Genomic DNA, 23652 nt, shown 5'->3' with positions numbered 1-23652 from the left:
TGCTGAATCAAGGGGCGGCCAATCAGGACAATCAGGATTTGCAAGCAGCTCTGGAAGGACACTATGGGCAGTACGGGCCTGTATTCTTGGTGGCTGCAGGACGCTACCACTGCTAGCCAACTCACCAGCTTGGACAGCACTTCTGGGACACACCACGTCACCATGAGATATTGCAGTGCTGGTGTGTAAAATGCCAGGATGTACTAGGCCGCTGGTGCCTGCCAGTCCACCAAAAGTGCAGCACTAGTACTTGGACCCTGTTGCATATGAGAACAATCGTGCGTGCCTAGCACCTCGGCAACCTGAGCATGGGGTTGGGTATGCTTGACCTTAGCAGGAACCTCCTCTTCATCTTCTGAACTCCGTGTCAGGGTGCTGCTGCTTTCTACAGGTTCGTATTCTGAGCCTGATTCTAAGAAGTCTCCCCTTCACTCTCATTTATCATACTCAGAATCCTATAGGCCTCTTCACTAGTGTATCTTTTGTATGGACATTGTGGGCACTAAATTTACAGGTACCTAGTGTGACTAACAGGATAAAGAGCTCCTGGCTGTCAGGGACTGCTTGAGCCGCTAGAAATAAGAAAAAAAAAAAAAAAAAAAGTACCTGCTAGTGCTAGCAGAGATCAGAAATGCTAGCACTGATCTTGCTAAACTTGGTAGCAGTTTTATGTACAATGTATCAGATGTGACAGTGATCAGAAATTATACTGGCACTGCACTTGTTGGGGGTGGGGTGGGAGTTTTAAACGCAAGTGCTGGGAGCAAACAGGGGTGATCCTGTTAACACTGCATTTTTGGAGACACTAGTATAGTTCTGATCTGATCAAAGATACTGATCTGTTCAGACACTATACTAGCAATGGTGGTTATAGTGTGACTGATAATGTTGCTGGCAATCATGGGGATAAATGTGAATTGTGATAGTGTGGCGAGTAATCTGATGCTATCTGGGAGGTATGCTATTGCTAATGACACTAATATATAAGTGATCAGAAAAAAAAAAAGCAAAAAAAAAAAAAAAACACGTACACTGTACTGACACTGACAGGGAAAATGTTAAGTTAAATGTTCCTAACTACAGTAGGTGTTTATAAGTAAAAGTGTGCTGTTTATACTCACACAGGTCTACTCTCTTCTCTCTCTCTGGAACCAAAAAGGAATACGATGACCGGCTTGTGCCGTACCAAACGATAGCATAGACAGCACGGGCGCACACCCTCTAACAGGAAATTCTGGATCAGAAATATGTACTTAATCTGACGCAGAGCGGCCGCCCCATCACCATATACCTACATGGGGGCGGTCCACAACTGAATGACACAGGTGTATATTTGCATATTTAAAAGGGTAAGCTCTGCACTATATGTTTAGAGTTTTTATACATACAATGCAGCCCTCCTCTTCATATTTAAAATGAATTCCGCTACACAAACACAATGCAGCCCCTCCCTTCACACAAACAACGCAGGCCAATCCCCACCACATAGACAGACAGACAGACACACACACACACATATATATATATATATACATACATATAATTTATCCCCAGTCCTTCTTACACTTACATTTCAAACAGCCCCCACACACACATAAAACAGTGCAGCCGGCTTCTTCACACATACAGTGGGGACGGAAAGTATTCAGACCCCCCTTAAATTTTTCACTCTTTGTTATATTGCAGCCATTTGCTAAAATCATTTAAGTTCATTTTTTTTCCTCATTAATGTACACACAGCACCCAATACTGACAGAAAAACACAGAATTGTTGACATTTTTGCAGATTTATTAAAAAAGAAAAACTGAAATATCACATGGTCCTAAGTAGTCAGACCCTTTGCTGTGACACTCATATTTAACTCTGGTGCTGTCCATTTCTTCTGATCATCCTTAAGATGGTTTTATACCCTCATTTGAGTCCAGCTGTGTTTGATTATACTGATTGAACTTGATTAGGAAAGCCACAGACCTGTCTATAGAAGACCTTACAGCTCACAGTGCATGTCAGAGCAAATCAGAATCATGAGGTCAAAAGGAACTGCCTGAAGAGCTCAGAGACAGAATTGTGGCAAGGCACAGATCTGGCCAAGGTTACAAAAAAATTTCTGCTGCACTTAAGGTTCCTAAGAACACAGTGGCCTCCGTAATCCTTAAATGGAAGACATTTGGGATGACCAGAACCCTTCCTAGAGCTGGCCGTCCGGCCAAACTGAGCTATCGGGGGAGAAGAGCCTTGTTGAGAGAGGTAAAGAAGAACCCCAAGATCACTGTGGCTGAGCTCCAGAGATGCAGTCGGGAGATAGGAGAAAGCTGTATAAAGTCAACCATCACTGCAGCCGTCCACCAGTCGGGGCTTTATGGCAGAGTGGCCTGATGGAAGCCTCTCAGTGCAAGACACATGAAAGCCCGCATGGAGTTTGCTAAAAAAAACACCTGAAGGACTCCAAGATGGTGAGAAATAAGATTCTTTGGTCTGATGAGACCAAGATAGAACTTTTTGGCCTTAATTGTAAGCGGTATGTGTGGAGAAAACCAGGCACTGCTCATCACCTGTCCAATAAAGTCCCAACAGTGAAGCATGGTGGTGGCAGCATCATGCTGTGGGGGTGTTTTTCAGCTGAAGGGACAGGACGACTGGTTGCAATTGAGGGAAAGATGAATGCGGCCAAGTACAGGGATATCCTGGACGAACACCTTCTCCAGAGTGCTCAGGACCTCAGACTGGGCCGAAGGTTTACCTTCCAACAAGACAATGACCCTAAGCACACAGCTAAAATAACGAAGAAGTGGCTTCACAACAACTCTGTGAATGTTCTTGAATGGCTCAGCCAGAGCCCTGACTTAAACCCAATTGAGCATCTCTGGAGAGAACGAAACATGGCTGCCCACCAACGTTTACCATCCAACCTGACAGAACTGGAGAGGATCTGCAAAGAAGAATGTCAGAGAATCCCCAAATCCAGGTGTGAAAAACTTGTTGCATCTTTCCCAAAAAGACTCATGCTGTATTAGATCAAAAGGGTGCTTCTACTAAATACTGAGCAAAGGGTCTGAATACTTAGGACCATGTGATATTTCAGTTTTTCTTTTTTAATAAATCTGCAAAAATGTCAACAATTCTGTGTTTTCTGTCAATATGGGGTGCTGTGTGTACATTAATGAGGAAAAAAAATGAACTTAAACAATTTTAGCAAATGGCTGCAATATAACAAAGAGTGAAAAATTTAAGGGGGTCTGAATACTTTCCGTCCCCACTGTACATATAAATTCAGCCCTCACATATACAGGCGGCCCCCGGGTTACAAACATCCGACTTACAAACGACTCCTACTTACAAAACGGAGGGAGACAACAGGAAGTGAGAGGAAATCTACCCCTAGGAAGGGAAATTCACTCCTGGAGCTGTATCACCAATCCTTGTTTCTACAACAACTCAAAATATTCAAAATCCAATTGTCATAGGGACAGAAAGTGAGGTGAAATCTTCTGAACAGGGACACAAACAGCAAAACAAATGTTACAAGGGTGTTTACCCTTCCCTATGCTAGCCAAAAAACATAAAAATTATTTTGGCTGGAGCTACACTTCAGAAATGTACCTGTTCCGACTTACAAACAAATTCAACTTAAGAGCAAACCTACAGACCCCAACTTGTTTTTAACCCGGGGACTGCCTATATATATATATATATATATATATATATATATATATATATATATATATATATATATATATATATATATATATATATATATATATATATATATATATTCAGTGTGTAACATGCTACAGATGCACCACCCATCGCACATCCCCGACCCCTCATTTTGACAGCAAGCAGGGAATCTTCTTTCACCCCACTCGCTGTCACATTTTGAAAAACAAAAAAAAAACAAAAAAAAAAAAACAACAAAACATACATTTCTAAATGAACTACCAGGGCGCTGTTGAGCATTCAAGTTCAAGGTAGTCTTCTTGCCAATGTGTAAGTGCATGCCCATACGAGGTAGGTTGTCTGCAAGAACCCTGCATTGCAGGCTCATAGTAAAAAGATGTTACCTTCAGAAAAAAAACAAAAAAAAAACAAAAACAAAACAAAAAAATATAAATTTTATTGATGTTAAGTTACATGAAAAATCCATTAACAATGCTTATCCTGTGGCACCCGTTATCTATGCTGTGAACCATGGATTACATATGAATCTTCGATGTCTGGTTTATCCAGCCTCATAGCCACTGGCTGAGTATCTAAAAAAAAAAAAAAAACAAAACACACAACATAAGACACTTCTGAATAGAAAATAACTTTTTATTGGAAGAAGTAGGATACATTTAGATATTCTACACAGAATCTGCACTTATCAGAAGTAAAGAGGTACATGCCAATGTATATTATATTATATATATATATATATATATATATATATATATATATATATATATATATATATATATATATATATATATATATATATTTTGTTTTAAGAGCAGATGGAAATTTGATTATATAATCAAGACAACCCTAAAGCATCGTGCACCGGATCAATGATCAATAGCTTTATAATGCCATTTTTGATTATTCAAGGCATTTCTGGCACAAGGCTTTTGGTGCCAAAACCAACTGAAAATAAAGCTTTGTAAAATTACTTTGATGTTCAATCTTTCCCTATTCTGGCCCTAGAATTGTAATTAAACTTGTAAGGGAAAAATCCCCAACTAATCATAATGTTACAAAGCTATCACCAAATTTTACCTTGCACTCCTGCCACCAGACTCCCACATTATCCAATTTCTTCCAGATATGATCACCCTGCCTCCCGCAATGTAGTGCTTGGTGCCCCAAAAGCCAATCACCGAGGTTGAAGGCTCCCTCCTACAGTGCACAAGTTTGAATGCTCTAGCATACTTCCCTTTGAACACACACACTCCGTCACAATAATATAAAGATGTCTAAATGTTTTTGATAAGTTTTATTTGAAGTTTATATCAAATGGCAACAATGTCAAATCACTAGCATAAGGGTCAGTCAAGAAGCCACCTAAATCTCTTCCACTAGGTCGTGTCCAGGCTTTTCTGACAAAGAGAGTGCTAACATTTACTGTATAACCACTTACCGACCGGCTCATGTACATATACATCGGCAGTTTGAAGATGGATATCTCGGTAGCAGCTGCTGCCACAACCAAGGTATCCATCTTTAGAGCCTCCGTTTCTGTTTACGATAATGGTGGTCTCTGCGGCGGATTCACTGCAAGATCACAGTTATTGGCGGCGGAAGAGGTGCCACCCCCCTCCCGTCGCCATTGGTAGCGGCGGAGGCGATTGGGACCTGTCCATGTCTGTGTATGGAGACAAGTGAGGGGAAGATGGGCCCCCACCCGTCTCCATACCATAGGAGAGCAGAAGCGACGTCAAAACGTCACTTCCGCCCATACGTCTTAAAGGCACATTATTCTGTTCTCATTTTTCAAATGACATTTTATTTTTATTTTTTTATTTATTATTTTTGCATTTTAGTCCAAATATGAGATCTGAGGACTTTTTGACCCCCGATCTCATATTTAAGAGGACCTGTCATGCTTTTTTTTCTATTACAAGGGGTGTTTACATTCCTTGTAATAGGAATAAAAGTGACCCAATTTTTTATTTTTTTTTAAAACAGTGAAAAAATAAAAAAAATTAAAATAAATAAGAAAAAAAAAAAACTATTTTTTTAACGAGTGTCGTTCCAACGAGCTCGCGTGCAGAAACGAACGCATACGTGAGTAGCGCCCGCATATGCAAACATTGGTCAAACCACACATGTGAGGTATCGCCGCGATCGGTAGAGCGAGAGCAATAATTCTAGCCCTAGACCTCCTCTAACGCAAAACATGCAACCTGTAGAATTTTTTAAACATCGCCTATGGAGATTTTAGAGGGTAAAAGTTTGACGCCATTCCACGAGCGGGCGCAAATTTTGAAGCATGACATGTTGGGTATCAATTTACTCGGCGCAACATTGTCTTTCACAATATAAAAAAAAATGGACTAACTTTACTGTTGTCTTATTTTTTTATTCAAAAAAGTGAATTTTTCAAAAAAAAGTGCGCTTGTAAGACCGCTGCGCAAATTACGGTGTGAAAAAAAGTATTGCAATGACCGCCATTTTATTCTCTAGGGTGTTAGAAAAAAAACAATATATAATGTTTGGGGGTTCTAAGTAATTTTCCACCAAAAAAAACTGTTTTAAACATGTAAAACACCTAAATTCCAAAATGAGGAGAGATAGATTTGTGTGTCGTCAGCATAGAAATGATATTGAAAGCCGTGAGAGGCTATCAGCTGACCCAGGGAAGAGGTGTAGATTAAAAATAAAAGAGGCACAAGAACAGAACCTTGGGGGACCCCGACAGAGAAGGGAAGAGGAGTGGAGGAAGTAGAATTGTAATTTACACTGAAGGTGCGTTGGGATAGGTAGGATGAGAGCCACTGAAGAGCACAGTCACGGAGACCAAGGGAGTAAAGTTTTTTGAGGAGGAGGGGGTGGTCAACCGTCTCAAAGGCAGCTGAAAGATTCAGAAGTAGGAGTACAGAATAGTGTCCGTTGGTCATTTGTGGGTTTATATGTATATAAACACCTGTTATTTTCAGTTTTTAATGAACCCTATGAGAGGGCTCATTAAATGGGGGGTGGAATGGGGATAGATGGGGGAGGGTTATGGCAGGTGACAAGAAATTTCCCATGTTGCAAACTATACTGTCATTTGTACTACTAAAAATGATATGAAAACACCAGAGCAAAATGTAATAATGCATTAAAGTGTTTGTACACCAATGCCAGAAGTCTGCTAAGCAAAATAGCTGAGTTGGAAGCTCTGGTGCATGAGGAGAGCTATGATGTAATCGGTATTGCTGAAACTTGGCTTCAATCCTCACATGACTGGGCTATTAATATTCCTAGCTATGCACTCTTTCGGAGAGACAGGGTAAAAAGGAAAGGTGGCGGGGTCTGTCTCTATGTGAGAAGTGATCTCAAAGCAAGTGTGAAAGAGGACCTGGTTGATGGAGAGTGTGATGAGTCTGAAGCATTATGGGTGGAACTGCGTATAGATGGGCATAGTTCAAAGTTAATCATTGGAGTTTGTTATAGACCACCCAATGTTAACGAGGAGGTGGAGACTCAGCTCCTTGCACAGATGGAAAGGGCTGCAAGGGCTGGGACAGTAATAATAATGGGGGATTTTAACTACCCAGAAATTGACTGGCGTAATGGCACTGCTGGGACAGTTAAAGGGCAAAAATTTTTTAAACCTATTACAGGACAATTTTATGGTCCAGTTTATTGAGCCCCCAATTAGGAATGAAGCTCTGTTGGACCTGGTAATCTCAAACCATGCAGAGCTTATTACTAATGTCCAGATAAAGGAACACCTGGGTAGCAGTGATCATAACATGATTTCATTTGATGTTAGCAAAGTCCTTTCTTGTATTAAGAGAGGTGAGAGAGGTGAGAGAGGTGAGAGAGAGAGAGAATTTTGCCCCTGTTCAAATCATTAGTAAGACCTCATCTGAAATATGCATTTCAGTTTTGGGCACCAGTTCTCAAAAAGGATATTGGGGAACTGGAGAAAGTGCAGAGAGGGGCAACCAAACTGATAAGAGGCATGGAGGAGCTCAGCTATGAGCAAAGATTAGAGGAACTGAATTTATTCACTCTTGAGAAGAGGAGAGTAAGGGGGGGTATGATTTGCATTTGTAGTGCAAAGTGGATTTGCCCTTAGGAAATAACCCCCATTGTCACTGAAAACACCAATTTTAAAACACAAAAAATGCTTTTGAGCATTGAAAGAAGAAGCCACACATTGTTGATTCTCAATCTTTTTAATACAAGCACAATCACATCTGCATTTATAAAAAGGTTTTTAAAACAAACCAACATGTTTGTTGTATAAAAAATTTTTAGGTCACATTAATAAAAGTAGAAATGTACTTTTAAAAGGTAAAACAGGCATGTTTCAAACAACAAGAAATACACAAATCTGAAAGTTACAAAGTTCAACTTTTATCGAAATAGAAGGCAATAGCAGACATGAGTATTTATAAACTGTGTTTGATATTGCGTTCAGATGGGGTGAAGTCACCCCTGGAAAAGCCAAATTTTGAAGATGCACACAAATTGCCGAATGTCAACATGTGCTAGCTGCCATCATGGGGGATCAATGGACGTGTTTTGTGGGTGCAAACCCTTCCTCTCAGCTACTTTATTATTGAGGAAGGGGTTGCACCCCCAAAACACATACATTGATCTCCCGTGATGGCAGATAGCAAATGTTGACACACTGTGTGCATCTTCAAAATTTGGCTTTTCGAGAATATGTCAAAAAAAGTTCAAAAAATGTTCATGACAAAAAAGCACAAATAAGTTTGGGATTTCTAGGGGTTTTAAACTCTCCTTAAAACATCAATGATGTTCTTCAGTTTGTTTTGAACATCATTGATGTTTTGCTTTATGTTTTCCAAGTCCCTATTACACCCCATGATCTCCCCGATCAGGATCTGGGCACTTTCACTGGTGAAATGACCTTAATCCACAACATCACGATCACCTAAAAATATAGAAACAAAAAACACACCATGTATTATAAATATGCAGGCATCCATCTCTTACCTGAGGCTGTGGTTGCAGACACTCACCTGTTGTGGAGACAATTTCCACCACGTCTCCCGCCTCCTCCTCTGCTTGGCTTTGTGGCAATTCCACTTCCTCATGAGGTGGGGGGGGTCTGTTGTCTCCTCTGATGAGTGGTGTCCTCCGAGTCTTTTCTCCCCTATGTAAACAAAAAGGTATACTTAGCACACAGATATTTGATGGCAGAAATAGGAATATGAAACATTGCTTGGAAGTGGGATACAATTGTCTATTTTGGCAGAGTTCCAAGATGAAGAAATATTTTTTTCCTTTGTCAAGCTTGAATACTTACCTGTTTTGTATAAGCTTCACAGATGGAGACACCCCTATAGTATACACTGGAGCACCTGTGTGGGGCCCCCTAATAAAAAGGGTGTTCTTGTGTCCCACACTAGTGCTCCAGTGTCCAGATGTGTAAACAGCTGCTGAGTGTCCTCTCCTTACACAGAATCTAGTTTGCATTCCACCGTAGTTACAAACCCATCTAGACACCAAAATTATTTTAAGAGAAGTAGGCCAGAAAAAAATATATTGAACTGCATCTGGACAAAACATGGCGTTTTATAGACTGAACGAACAATGTTTCCTACGAACAAATAATGTGTCCATGAACATGAAAGTTGCCATTTTAAACAGTACAACAGTAAAGAAAAGCACATGGAGCAGCACAAACGAAATAAAAATAACGAATAGGAACACAGGACAACTACTTACTTTTTTGAAGCACTCTCCTGATCCTTCTATACTGATCGTGCTCCCTTAATTTGAGGTCCGACCACCGCTTCCTGAGTTGATCCTTGGATCGTCGTACCCCAAAATTTCGGTGCAGACTCTTCACAACTTTCGCCATGATCTTGGCCTTTCTGACATTTGGGTTGGGGTAAGGTCCATACTTCCCGTCATTGTCAACCCTCTTCAGTATGTCGACCATCTCCACCATCTCCACAAAGGACATACTTGATGCCTTAAATCTTCTCCTCCGGGATCGGGACGCTTCTGGCTCCGGGCTTTCCTCCTCCTCCTCGTTGCTGTAATTAGCACGCACCTGTGCCGAACGAGAAGGGGCGGGGAATAGACTAGAAAGAACGTCAGGGGCAGGCGGAGTTTCAAGCATGCGCAGTGTATAAAGCGTAAAGCGTAGTACTACGATCTGTGAGCGGAGGAAGAAGTTTCGGAAGAGCCGACTGTGATAAACGAAGGTAACATTTAAACTTGGGCCTATGTAAAAAACAGCAAGAAGCGCCAATCTAAGTGCAGTATCATGAAACTTTAATGAGATAATTATAAAATGGACAAACAGCCAAATGGCTACTCACAAAGATGAAATAGGTTAAGGCAAGGACAAGTAATGGGTCCAGGGACGTCCTCCTCAGATGTGGGCAAGGTGCATGGTGCAGGTTCTCCTGGAAGCGCTGTCCACGTTAGGATGTGCAAGTAGTCACCGGGGTCATCGCTGGGTGCTGGGCTGCAAAACGATGGAGGTGTCCGCAAAGACAACCAGTGTCTAAGCGGACATGGAGAGCCAGAGCCGTCGCAGTAGACAGGAACCGGAAGACAAGCGTGGAACGCAAGGCACTTAGTCCAGGAACCAACAAAGCGGAAGTGACGTATGGACGTGTTGGATGACGCGTTTCAATGCTTCTGCATTTTCTTCAGATCCGATAGGCTAATACAACAGGTGTCCTTTTATGGGAGCTATGGAGTCAGTAACTAGGCAACAGCTAAAAACAAAACACGATATACTAAATACAACAACAATGAGATGAAGAAAATGAGTTCAAAAACACCAGAAAAATGTGAAAGTGAGATATAAAAAAAGGGTAGAAAGAAAAGAAAAGAAAAAGCAAAAGAAAAACGGAAAAGGATGAATAAATAAAATAAAATAAGGAAAATTCAAAAATAAATAAAATTCAAAAAAATATATTAAGAATATACAAAAATATATGAAATAAAATATAAAGTAAAAATAATAAATAATAAATAATATAAGAAAATTATAAAAAATTGTTGTTGGAAGAAATAAAGAAAAACCTTGGTAATAAAAAAGAGAGAAGAAAAAAATATATACATATAGAAATATATACACATATATATATATATATATATATATATATATAAAATTATTATAATAGAAATAATAAAATAATAATAATAAGTGGAAAAAGAAGAAAGAGAAAAAAATGGGAAAAAGATCTGAGCGAGAAATATATATAAAAAAATATATATATAAAAATATATATATAAAAAAAGTAAATATAATAAATAAATTTATTTAAATCCTTAAATAAGGTAAATGGGTTAGGAAGAGTGGTGGGGGCAAAATTAAGACCTCGAGATAACAATGAAGTTTCATATTCATTGAGAGTATAGGAGGATAAATTAAAAATTTTTATAGTTTCCGCACTTTGAGTGGGGGGATAATTCTGGAATTACGATGTCCCCCTCGTCTGCCTCTTCTACGTTTTTTCTTTTGGATTGGAATGGGGTTAGGCTGGATGAGGGGGTCTGAACTAAAAAAGGAGAGGTCAACTTGTCAGGGGAAGAGTGTTCACTCACCCTGATATGTGTGTACATGGGGGTGTATACATACAAACACACAAGTTCATCGACAGGTTTTTAGGTTTTCATAATTTCTTATTTTTTAAGGTTACTATATTCCTCCATTTGTATGTAGATGTCCCCTTTTTTTAGGTGTAGTCAATATGTATGTTTCCTACATTTACACATGTGTGACTATTATAGCCCATATACAGTTTTTAATCAACTGCTCCCCTTTTAGGTTTCACTTTTTTTATATATATATTTTTATATATATTTCTCGCTCAGATCTTTTTCCCATTTTTTCTCTTTCTTCTTTTTCCACTTATTATTATTATTTTATTATTTCTATTATAATAATTTTTTATATATATATATATATATATATATATATATATATATATATATATATATATATATATATATATATATATATATATATATATATATATATATATATATATATATATATATATATATATATATATTGTTTCTATATGTATATATTTTTTTCTTCTCTTTTTTATTACCAAGGTTTTTCTTTATTTCTTCCAACAACAATTTTTTATAATTTTCTTATATTATTCATTATTTATTATTTTTACTTTATATTTTATTTCATATATTTTTTATATATTTTTGTATATTTTTAATATTTTTTTTGAATTTTATTTATTTTTGAATTTTCCTTATTTTATTTTATTTATTCATCCTTTTCCGTTTTTCTTTTTCTTTTCTTTTCTTTCTACCCTTTTTTTATATCTCACTTTCACATTTTTCTGGTGTTTTTGAACTCATTTTCTTCATCTCATTGTTATTGTATTTAGTATATTGTGTTTTGTTTTTAGCTGTTGCCTAGTTACTGACTCCATAGCTCCCATAAAAGGACACCTGTTGTATTAGCCTATCGGATCTGAAGAAAATGCGGAAGCATTGAAACGCGTCATCCAACACGTCCATACGTCACTTCCGCTTTGTTGGTTCCTGGACTAAGTGCCTTGCGTTCCACGCTTGTCTTCCGGTTCCTGTCTACTGCGACGGCTCTGGCTCTCCATGTCCGCTTAGACGCTGGTTGTCTTTGCGGACACCTCCATCGTTTTGCAGCCCAGCACCCAGCGATGACCCCGGTGACTACTTGCACATCCTAACGTGGACAGCGCTTCCAGGAGAACCTGCACCATGCACTTTGCCCACATCTGAGGAGGACGTCCCTGGACCCATTACTTGTCCTTGCCTTAACCTATTTCAGCTTTGTGAGTAGCCATTTGGCTGTTTGTCCGTTCATAATTATCTCATTAAAGTTTCATGATACTGCACTTAGATTGGCGCTTCTTGCTGTTTTTTACATTGTTTTTTCAGAGTTGCCTGCTTCCACTCTCTCAAGTGAGCTGCCGCTGGTGCTTTTTATCAGATCTTTAATTTCAGTGACTTATATATATATATATATATATATATATATATATATATATATATATATACACACATACACACACATACACACATACAATTTTCCTATATATATATAATTTTATTGACTATCACACCCTGGATGTTTTTTCACATTTACTTTGGACTCTTTATATGCATGTTTGTATGTTCTAGCGCCATTTATCCTTTTTTTTAAACTTGGGCCTATACTGCTTAGAGATTGAGGCCTATATTGGGACAAGATTAGGAGACTTTAGCCTGACATTAGGGTTTGTCTTGTGTATTGCAGTGGATGGCTTCAATGACCACAACTTCCTCCCCCTGTTCATAGACAAGTACAGGGACTGCCCTGTCTGTGGAAACATCCACATTATAATCATAAACAAAAGAGGTAGGCAGGGCTGGAGAAACTGCTGGAGCTGGTGAAGCCGGTGGTCCCCACAGCAACCATCCCCTATTTAAAAGCCAAAATTGGTGGCCTGAGGAGCACTTATCTTAGGGAGCGCAAGAAGGTCCAGGATTCCCAGAGATAAGGAGCTGCAGCAGATGACGATTATGTCCCCAGGATGTGGTACTATGAGAGACTACGATTTCTGTCAGACCAGACTGAAGTCAGGGAATCCCTCTCAACCCTTCCTTCCACCCTATCTTTCACCCCAGCTGAGGCTTCCGATGTCCAACCTGGGACTTCCAGCCAGGAAGAAGTGGAGGAGCCCAGCTGGAGTCAGGTATAGCATTGTTCTACAGATTTCTTGGCAAAACATAAATGAGGTTTACTAGATGTTATAAGTGATCAGTAATTGGTGATTTAATAAAGGTGTTTACATATCAATAGACAGTAGTGGGCAAAAATAATTGGGACAAGAATGAAAAAATGCTGGGCTCAGAATGATAGTCTTTTATATTTGTTAACATTCAATTTTCAACAGTCATGAGATGAAAATTGTGTGTGATTGATGAAGAAAAAAAACCTTTTTCATACACAGGAAGACCTCAGCCAGGAGGAGGCTGTGGAATGTGGCACACAGGAGGAGGCTGTGGAATGTGGCACACAGGAGGAGGAGGGGGTAAGTGGCAGCCAGAAGGCCGGGCCCAGTAGGAGCCTCACAGAATCGCAGGTCCCTCCCCTCCGCCTTCCAAACAAAAGACCCAGGAAGGGGAGTAATGTGCAGGATTCAGCGCTCAGGCTGATTCAGGAGGCTTCTGCGTCCCTCAGAGCCTTCCCCACTCGTGAAGAGGTCTTTGCCTCCATGGCTGCCACCAAACTGCAGGACATGCAGGAGGGCCAACGCCTCATGTGTGAGGAACTAATTTATCAAACATTAAATAAGGGGTTGAGGGGCGAAATCACACCAAATACCCACCTGAGTTGGACCATCCTCCTCCTCCTCCCACAACTCCACCACCACAGACACAGCGTGGAAGGAAGACCAGAGAGTGATGGCCTGGGTTCAGTCTGATCTGACAAAAGATGCAGGCTCTTGTATGACCACAGCCTGGGGACATACATGTCATCTGCTGCTGTTGATGATCTCTTGGACTTCTGGACCAGATTGAACTCCCTTAGATAAGGACTCCTCAGGCCACCAACTTTGCCTGGAAATAATTGATGTGTGCCCTGGGGGCCAAAGGTTTCGCCAATTTCAGCTGTTTCTCCAGCATTGCCTCCCTCTTTCTTTGGTTATGAGCCCTTAATGCATTTTTGGTTTGATTTATTATACTCGCCTATGTGTGTTTTCATTCAAAAAGGACAGTTTGTTTGTGAGGAGGCAGGTACATTTCAAAAATACAATGTGAAATTAACAAGAGACACCAACACCAAGCAACCTCCTCGAGATTAAAAATAATACAAGATAATAATGGTGTTGTGGTAACCTGACACACAAAACACACACCAAACTATTCTGGAGCAAAAAATAAAAATTAAGAATAAAACACAAGATCGGGATTTTAAAAAATCCATAAAAAAAAAAAAATTAATCTAAAAACATCCCAAAAATATTATTTTTTCGGCAGATGTGACAAATAAAAAGATTATATTGATGAAATCACGAGAAATAATAAAGAAATAAGTTTGTGAGAAGTCTGTGTGAATATGAGCAGCAAAACTACTTCATTCTTCTAGCATTATAAAAGAAGAAGAGAGTATGCTGCATTAAACAATTTAAAACATTGCAGTGTGACGAAAGTGCTATATCCATTCCGAACGCTAATTTTACCAGACCGAGCAGTTCCGTCTCGGAATTTATTCTGAGCATGCGTGGCACTTTGTGCGTCAGAATTGTCCACACACGGAATTCGGAATTGACGTGATCGGATTTTGTTGAAAGAAAATTTTATAGCCTGCTCTCAAACTTTGTGTCGGAAAATCCGATGGAAAAAATCCGATGGAGCCCACACACGGTCGGAATTTCCGACAACAAGCTCCGATCGCACACTTTCCGTCGGAAAATCCGACCGTGTGTACAGGGCATAAGAGCTGTGAAAATGTGGAATAGACTCCTGCCAGAGGTGGTTCTGGCCAGCTCAATAGATTGCTTTAAGAAAGGCCTGGATACTTTCCTAAATGTGCATAATATAACCGGGTACTAACATTTATAGGTAAAGTTGATCCAGGGAAAATCCGATTGCTTCTTGGGGATCAGGTAAGGAATTTTTTCCCCTGCTGTAGCAAATTGGAGCATGCTCTGCTGGGGTTTTTTGCCTTCCTCTGGATCAACTGGAGGGTATAAAATTGGGTATATTGGATTGTACGATATTTTTTATTTTATTTATTGTTTTTAAGGTTGAACTGGATGGATTTGTGTCTTTTTTCAACCTGACTAACTATGGCTCAAATAACCTCCTATATGGCAACCAAATACAATAAGACCCTGTTCAGGCCCCGCATAGTAGATTTGAGCGTTTCTGCTCACATTTTTTAAAAGCACAATTTACACATGGAAAGGCATGTCATTCATAAGGCAGCCTATTCACTTCAATGGGCTGCTTGTGCACGTTTGTCGCCCAAAGAAGCTGCTATTCCTTTTTGGGTGACAAGCTTAGCACGATTCCTAACTGCGCATTTTGCCACGCAATCCTGTCGCTCGACAATCACCACAGATTTACACCGCGTTTGGAGTGCCATTAAGAATAAAAGGCACCCAAATGCATTGTGTGTTATGCCGCAATTTCAAAATCGTCTTATGTGAACAGGGCCTAACAGTTCAACCATGGGCAAATAAAAAAATAAAAAAAACAAACAAAAAAACATAATACTAGTAACAGACTGCAGTTTTTGTTTTTCTGTGACATGGTTTAACCACTTGCCTACTGGGCACTAAAACCCCCCTCGTGACCAGACCAATTTTCAGCTTTCAATATGCTCACACTTTTAAAAGACTATTACTCAGTCATGTAATACTGTACCCAAATGAATTTTTTGTCCTTTTTTTCATACAAATAGAGCTTTCTTTTGGTGGTATTTGATCACCTCTGGTTTTTTATTTTTTGCGCTATAAATGAAAAAAAGACCGAAGATTTTGAAAAAAAGCATTTTTCTTAGTTTCTGTGATAAAATTTTGCAAATTATTTTTTTTTCCCCATAAATTTTTACCACAATTTATACGGCTACATATCTTTGGTAAAAAAAACCCCCACATTAGTGATTATTATTTGGTCTTTGTGAAAGTTAGAGTCTACAAGCTGTGGTGTAAATCATAAAAAATTGATCAAACTGATGTACTGGTGGCCTATCTCATTTCTTGCATCCCTAACAAGCCAGGAAAGTACAAATACTCCCCAAATGATCCCTTTTTTGAAAGTAGACATTCCAAGGTATTTAGCAAGAGGCATGGTGAGGTTTTTGATGTTGTCATTTTTTTCCCACAATTCTTTGCAAAATGAAGATTTTTTTTCTACAAAATTGTCATTGTAATAGGTTATTTCTCTCACATGGCATGTGTATACCACAAATGACACCCCAAAATACATTCTGCTACTCCTGAGTATTACGATACCACATGTGTGGGACTTTTTCACAGCCTAGCCACTTAGAGAGGCCCAACATGCAGGGAGCACCATCATGTGTTCAGGGTGCATAAATTACACATCTAACTTGTTGACTACCTATTACACTTTTGAAGGCCCTGGAGCACAAGGACAATGACACGTGACACTGATGTGGCACTGATGACAGATGCACTAATACGTGGCACTGATGACAGATGGCACTAATGACACGTGACGCTGATGACAGATGGCACTAATGACACATGACGCTGATAACAAATGGCACGTGACACTGATGTGGCACTAATGACAGATGGCACTAATATGTGGCACTGATGACACGTGACACTGATGTGGCACTCATGACAGATGGCACTTATACGTGGCACTGGGGACAGATGGCACTGTATTTTTTTTTTTTTTTACACTCATGCTGCAGCAGGTCTCTGTGTGAGGAGAGCGAGCCGGCGGTGAGAGATGATCTCATATGTTTACATATGAGATCATCTCTCATTGGACACTCAGATCGAGTGCTAAATGGCCGCTGCGATTGGCCATTTAGCACGATCTGTGATTGGCTGTGTCCAAGGGACACGGCCAACACAATTTCCCCGATGCGCGCATCGGGGAAGTAAACAGGACGACGACCAGGGATGCCATCCCGGCAATTGGGCGCCGCGCTGTAGCCATCTTTCGGCTATAGCGCGGAAGCCTAGTGGTTAATTACCTGTTGATCCTGCCTCTAAATCTGTTATATTTCTACTTAACAGGGTGACAGTAAAATAATTTAACAGTGTTGTTTTAACCTCTTTACTACCGCCACTGTATGTCATACAGCAGTGGCAGGGAAAGCGGGCGGGGGTTACACTCCTGGCTGCTCATTAAAAGAGAAACTGTCAAAGTGTATAAGTCATATAGGGGACTTTTAAAAAAATAAAGGGGTTGATTTAGTAAACCTGGAGAGTGCAAAATCTGGTGCAGCTCTGCATAGAAACCAATTAGCTTCCTTTTTTTTGTCAAAGATTAATTGAACAAGCTGAAGTTAGAATCCAATTGGCTACCATGCACAGCTGCACCAGATTTTGCACTTTCCCGTTTTAGTAAACAAACCCCAAAGTGTTAGGCTCGGTTCACACTGGGGCGACTTGGGATCCGACTTGTACGTCCTCAAGTCGCCCCAAGTCGCTCCAGAAATAGTTTCAATGGGAGTTAACGCTAGCGTCTTAATAGACACTACTGAAGTCGCTCCGACTTCAGAGCGTACTCCCTGTACTACTTTGATCCGACTTTGATCCGACTTCAGCCTATTGACTATCATTGAAGTCGGATCGCCGTCTCGCATGATCCGACTTCGGCATGCGACTTGTGCTCAAATGATCTTGAGGGGAACTCCGCGCCAAATTTTAAATAAAAATCCGGCATGGGTTCCCCCTCCAGGGGCATACCAGGCCCTTGGGTCTGGTATGGACCTTGAGGTGAACCCCCTACGCCGAAAAAACGGCGTGGGGGGGTCCCCCCCAATCCATACCAGACCCTTATCCGAGCACGCAGCCCGGCCGGACAGGAATGGGGGTGGGGACGAGCGAGCGCCCCCCCCCTCCTGAACCGTACCAGGCCGCATGCCCTCAACATGGGGGGTTTGGTGCCTTGGGGGAGGGGGGCGCGCTGCGGCCCCCCCACCCCAAAGCACCTTGTCCCCATGTTGATGAGGACAAGGGCCTCTTCCCGACAACCCTGGCCGTTGGTTGTCGGGGTCTGCGGGCGGGGGGCTTATCGGAATCTGGGAGCCCCCTTTAATAAGGGGGCCCCCAGATCCCGGCCCCCCACCCTATGTGAATAGGTATGGGGTACATGGTACCCCTACCCATTCACCTAGGGAAAAAAGCGTCAATAAAAAACACAGTACACAGGTATTTAAAATAATTTATTAGGCAGCTCCGGGATCTTCTTCCGACTCCGGGGGTCTCTCCGGTGTCTTCTCCCAGTGTCCGCATCTTCTGCCGGCTCCACCGCTATCTTCTGGCGCTCTTTTGCCAGCGGTGGTCCGGACCTCTGGATCATCTTCTTCCCTCTTCTCTTCCAGAGATGTTGACACGACGCTCTCCCCAGCCAGAATGGTTTCTGTGCGCTCTGCAAGGGACTTATATAGGCGGTGACCCCGCCCCCTTATGCCGTCACAGTCCCTGGGCATGCTGGGTCTGTGACGTTTTAGGAGGCGTGGTCACCGGGTGATGACCACGCCCCCTTATGACGGCACAGCCCCAGCATGCCCTGGGACAGTGACCTCATAAGGGGGCGGGGTCACCGCCTATATAAGTCCGTTGCGGAGCGTTCAGAGACCATTCCAGCTGGAGAGAGCGTCGTGTCAACATCTCTGGAAGAAAAGAAGAAGGCAGAAGTCCGGACCACCGCTAGCAATTGAGCTGCAGAAGATAGCGGAGGAGCCGGCAGAAGATGCGGACACCGGGAGGAGACGGCGGAGAGACCCCCGAAGTCGGAAGAGGACCCCCGAAGTCGGAAGAAGATCCCAGAGCTGCCTAATAAATTATTTTAAAAAACCTGTGTACTGTTTGTTTTATTGACGCTTTTTTCCCCTAGGTGAATGGGTAGGGGTACCATGTACCCCATACTCATTCACATAGGGTGGGGGGCCGGGATCTGGGGGCCCCCTTATTAAAGGGGGCTCCCAGATTCCGATAAGCCCCCCGCCCGCAGACCCGACAACCAACGGCCAGGGTTGTCGGGAAGAGGCCCTTGTCCTCATCAACATGGGGACAAGGTGCTTTGGGGTGGGGGGGCCGCAGCGCGCCCCCCTCCCCCAAGGCACCAACCCCCCCATGTTGAGGGCATGCGGCCTGGTACGGTTCAGGAGGGGGGGGGGGGGCGCTCGCTCGTCCCCACCCCCATTCCTGTCCGGCCGGGCTGCGTGCTCGGATAAGGGTCTGGTATGGATTGGGGGGACCCCCCACGCCGTCCTTTCGGCGTAGGGGGGTTCCCCTCAAGATCCATACCGGACCCAAGGGCCTGGTATGCCCCTGGGGGGGGAACCCATGCCGGATTTTTATTTAAAATTTGGCGCGGAGTTCCCCCTAAAGATTCATATCAAACACAGTGGCGGGGATCCAAGTCGGATCCCCGTTCATTGAAAGTCGGATCCACATGTCGTGTTGAAGTCGTGTTGAAGTCGGGTTGAAGTCGCGTTGAAGTCGTGTTGCCCCTGTGTGAATCGAGCCTTAGTGAAAAAGCGTTGAAAAACTCTTCCCTTTCTAAACAAAATTATAGGCCTGTCCTGGGCCAATGAACGTAAACACACCCGTCGGGGCACCTATGTATGCAAATGTCTCTTGTGCTACCTGTTACATATCGACACATATGCCCACCGATATCATTTTGGGGTCAATACTCACAATTAATGCTAAAGTAATGACCTATAAAAGCTTTTAAAACATCACCTATTGAAAATGCTATTGTATGCATTACTATAACCCAAATTATTATACAGGATTTATATAGCGCCAACAGTTTACGCAGCGTTTTACAATATAAAAGGGAGACAATACAGTTATAATACAATAAGATACAGGAGGATTAAGAGGGCCCTGCTCAGAAGAGCTTACAATCTAATAGGGTGGGGCAGGTGGTACAAAAGGTTGTGGCCCCATTTGTGGTGAAACGTACGTCGGGAAGTTGACGCTCTGACGTCATCGCCATCCTAGTGTGGACGGGTGCTCGTTATGCCGGCCAGCTATTTGCTGTTTTTAATCTACTTATGCAAGTTTTCTACCTTTTTTTATTAAACTGTCCTGCCAGTATTACACTATGGTCAGTTTCTTTTCATTCACATGCCTGTGAGACGAGAGTTTGGGGTCCTTGCTACATCCTCTTAGCCACGCTGTATGCAGTCAAGTCACACCAGCTGGATTTTCCCATACCAGGACGGAACATAGGCTGGTTTTTGCTTGCCTTGTGGTAAGCGCAATATTTGTGCGGTGGCGGATCACTGAGTGTGGTGTCTCTTTCATCTTTACCACCAAGTCTGGTTGTGTCCATTCATGGGCTTCTCTCTGTGACTGATTCTGGTCAATTATCATATATAAAGATTTCCATCTACCACATATGGACATCACCTTTTGATTCACAGTTATATGTATGGACTTATATATATTTTTCCGATTATCACAATGTTTCACATACATACATGAATTTTCTAACAGAGGTTTTTGGGATATCGATATAAGAATATTTCACATATCTTATTCATATATATTTTAGCGCGGTTATTTCTTTTTCTTTTGTCATTTTGGTGCACATCTCACTGTTTAACTGCTGCTTTTTGGGGGGTTTATCGATTTAGTGGTAGCGCAGTATTTTTTCTTGTTTTTTTATAAAATTTCAGCCTGTCCTGGGCCAATGAACGTAAACACACCCATCGGGGCACCTATGTATGCAAATGTCTCTTGCGCTACCTGTTACATATCGACACATATGCCCACTGATATCATTGTGGGGTCAATACTCACAATTAATGCTAAAGAAATGACCTATAAAAGCTTTTAAAACATCACCTATTGAAAATGCTATTGTATGCATTACTATAACCCAAATTATTACTATACAGGATTTATATAGCGCCAACAGTTTACGCAGCGCTTTACAATATAAAAGGGAGACAATACAGTTATAATACAATAAGATACAGGAGGATTAAGAGGGCCCTGCTCAGAAGAGCTTACAATCTAATAGGGTGGGGCAGGTGGTACAAAATGTTGTAACTGTGGGGAATGAGCTGATGGAAGTGGTAAAAGATTAGTTAGAGACGTTATAGGTTTTCCTGAAGAGATGAGTTTTCAGGGATCGCCTGAAGGTAGCAAGAGTAGGGGATAGCCGGACAGGTGGAGGTAGCGAGTTCCAGAGGATGGGAGAGGCTCTGGAGAAATCCTAGAGACGAGCATGAGAGGAGGAGACGAGAGAGCTTGAGAGTAGGAGGTCTTGAGAAGAGCGGAGAGGATGATTTGGGTGATATTTGGAGACAAGATTGGTGATGTAGCTCAGGGCAGAGTTGTGAATGGCTTTGTATGTTGTGGTTAGTATTTTGAATTTAATTCGCTGGGTGATTGGGAGCCAGTGTAGGGATTGGAGGAGAGGGTTGGCAGACACTTAGCGGTTGGTAAGGTGGATAAGTCTGGCAGCAGCATTCATGATAGACTGAAGAGGGGATAGCCTATGGAGAGGCAGGCCAATGAGAAGGGAGTTGCAATAGTCAAGGCGAGAGATAACAAGGGAGTGAATGAGGAGTTTGGTGGTTTTATTTGTTAAAAAGGGGCGAATTTTAGAGATGTTACGGAGGTGAATTCTACAAACTTTTGACAACGATTGGATTTGAGGCTGAAATGACAAGTCAGAGTCTAGGATTACACCTAGTACCCTGGTGTGAGGGGAGGGACTGATAGTTGCATTGTTGATTTTGATGGAAAAGTCATGGAGGGGGGCACGGGCGGGGGGGAATATTAATAGCTCAGTTTTAGAGAGATTTCGTTTAAGGAAGTGGTGCGACATCCATGCTGATACATCAGTTAGTAAGTTAGTAATGCGAGAGGAGATTGAAGGAGTGAGGTGAGGAGTAGACAGATAGATTTGGGTGTCATCAGCGTATAAGTGGTATTGGAAGCCATGGGCAGTTATTAAGTGACCAAAGGGAGGAGGTGTAGATACAGAAGAGAAGGGGTCTAAGAACAGAGCCTTAGGGGACCACCACAGAAAGGGGCAATGGAGAGGAGGAGACAGAGTTGTAGGTGACACTGAAGAAGCGCTGTGATAAATAGGCAGAGAACCAGGATAGAGCAGAATCTCGGAGGCCAAGGGAATGTAGTTTATTGAGAAGGAGCAGGTGGTCAAAAGTATCAAAGGCCGCAGAGAGGTCAAGTAGTAGGAGTATGGAGTACTGGTTGTTGGTTTTAGTTAGTAGTTAGTAAATCGTTAGTGAGTTTTAGTAAGGCAGTTCCTGTGGAGTGCTGTGAGCGAAAGCCAGACTGTAAAGGGTCAAGAAGGTTATTTTCACTGAGGTAGGAGCTAAGACGGTTGTAGACTAAGCGTTCTATAAGTTTAGAGGTGAATGGGAGCAATGAGATGGGTCTTAAGTTGTTCAGGTTGGTAGGGTCCAGTGAGGGCTTTTTAAGTATGGGAGTGATCTGCGCATGTTTTAGAGGGGAGGGGAAGGTGCCACTAGAGAGGGAGAGATTGAAGATGTGAGTGAGGGAGCATAGGATAGAAGAAGAGGGTGACCGTAGTAGTTGTGAGGGAACAGGATACAGGGGACAATTGGTTAGGTGGGCATCAGAGAAAAGTTTTGTAACCTCTTCAGTAGTACCCAATTCAAAAGAGGAGAGTGTTGAATGTGCTGTTAGGCAAGGTGTGTTGGGTGGGGAAGATGTACACACAGTGGAGATGTCCTCACGAATTGCATCAATCTTGTCTTTGAAGTGATTGGGAATCTCTTGGGCAGTGAGTGAGTTAGTGGGTAGAGGGGGTGGGGGACGAAGCAGAGAGTTAAAAGGTTGAGAAGAGCCAATGGGGACTGGATGACAAGGAATTAAAAAGAGAGACAAATTAGGCTCGTTGGGCAGCATGGAGGCATGAATTGTATTTTAGAAGGGCAGATTTATATAGGGTGAAGTCTTACAGGCATTTGGTTTTACACCACAGTCGTTCAAGAGCACGGCAATGTCTCTTGAGATTTCTAGTGTTGTCAGTTTGCCAGGGTTGTAACGGTTGGGGTCTGATTCTGCGTGTGGTTAGAGGAGCAAGTGCATCTAGTGATGATGAGAGTGAACTGTTGTAGACAGAGGTAGCCAGGTCAGGACAGGACAGGGGAGAGATTATGTCATATAGGTGGTCAGTAGCAGAATAGAGAAGAGAAGGGTTAAAGTGGCGAAGGTTTCTACAAGTAATTGTTTGCTGCTTGGAGGGATGGGTGGTTGGAGGCAAGGATACAGTGAAAGTAATGAGGTTGTGATCAGAGAAAG

At 42.0% G+C, this 23652-nt stretch overlaps 1 protein-coding gene across 5 annotated transcripts in view; it reads right to left on the bottom strand.

Annotated features, from left to right (window-relative positions):
* Window positions 1-4095: 4095 nt before the first annotated feature.
* CEP20 (centrosomal protein 20) overlaps window positions 4096-23652 on the bottom strand; it is a 55650-nt gene continuing 36093 nt past the window's right edge. For all 5 annotated transcript variants that reach the window (XM_073591138.1, XM_073591140.1, XM_073591137.1 and 2 more), the window contains one exon: window positions 4096-4251. In XM_073591138.1, the coding sequence (XP_073447239.1) occupies window positions 4172-4251 (80 nt within the window). In that variant the 3' untranslated portion in view covers window positions 4096-4171. The remainder of the gene's footprint in view (window positions 4252-23652) is intronic.

The sequence above is a fragment of the Aquarana catesbeiana genome, linkage group LG06 (genome assembly GCF_042186555.1).
Source record: "Aquarana catesbeiana isolate 2022-GZ linkage group LG06, ASM4218655v1, whole genome shotgun sequence".
Lineage (NCBI taxonomy): Eukaryota > Metazoa > Chordata > Amphibia > Anura > Ranidae > Aquarana > Aquarana catesbeiana.
Note: the sequence above shows the minus strand (reverse complement) of the source record. Positions and strands in the feature narration are given on the sequence as shown.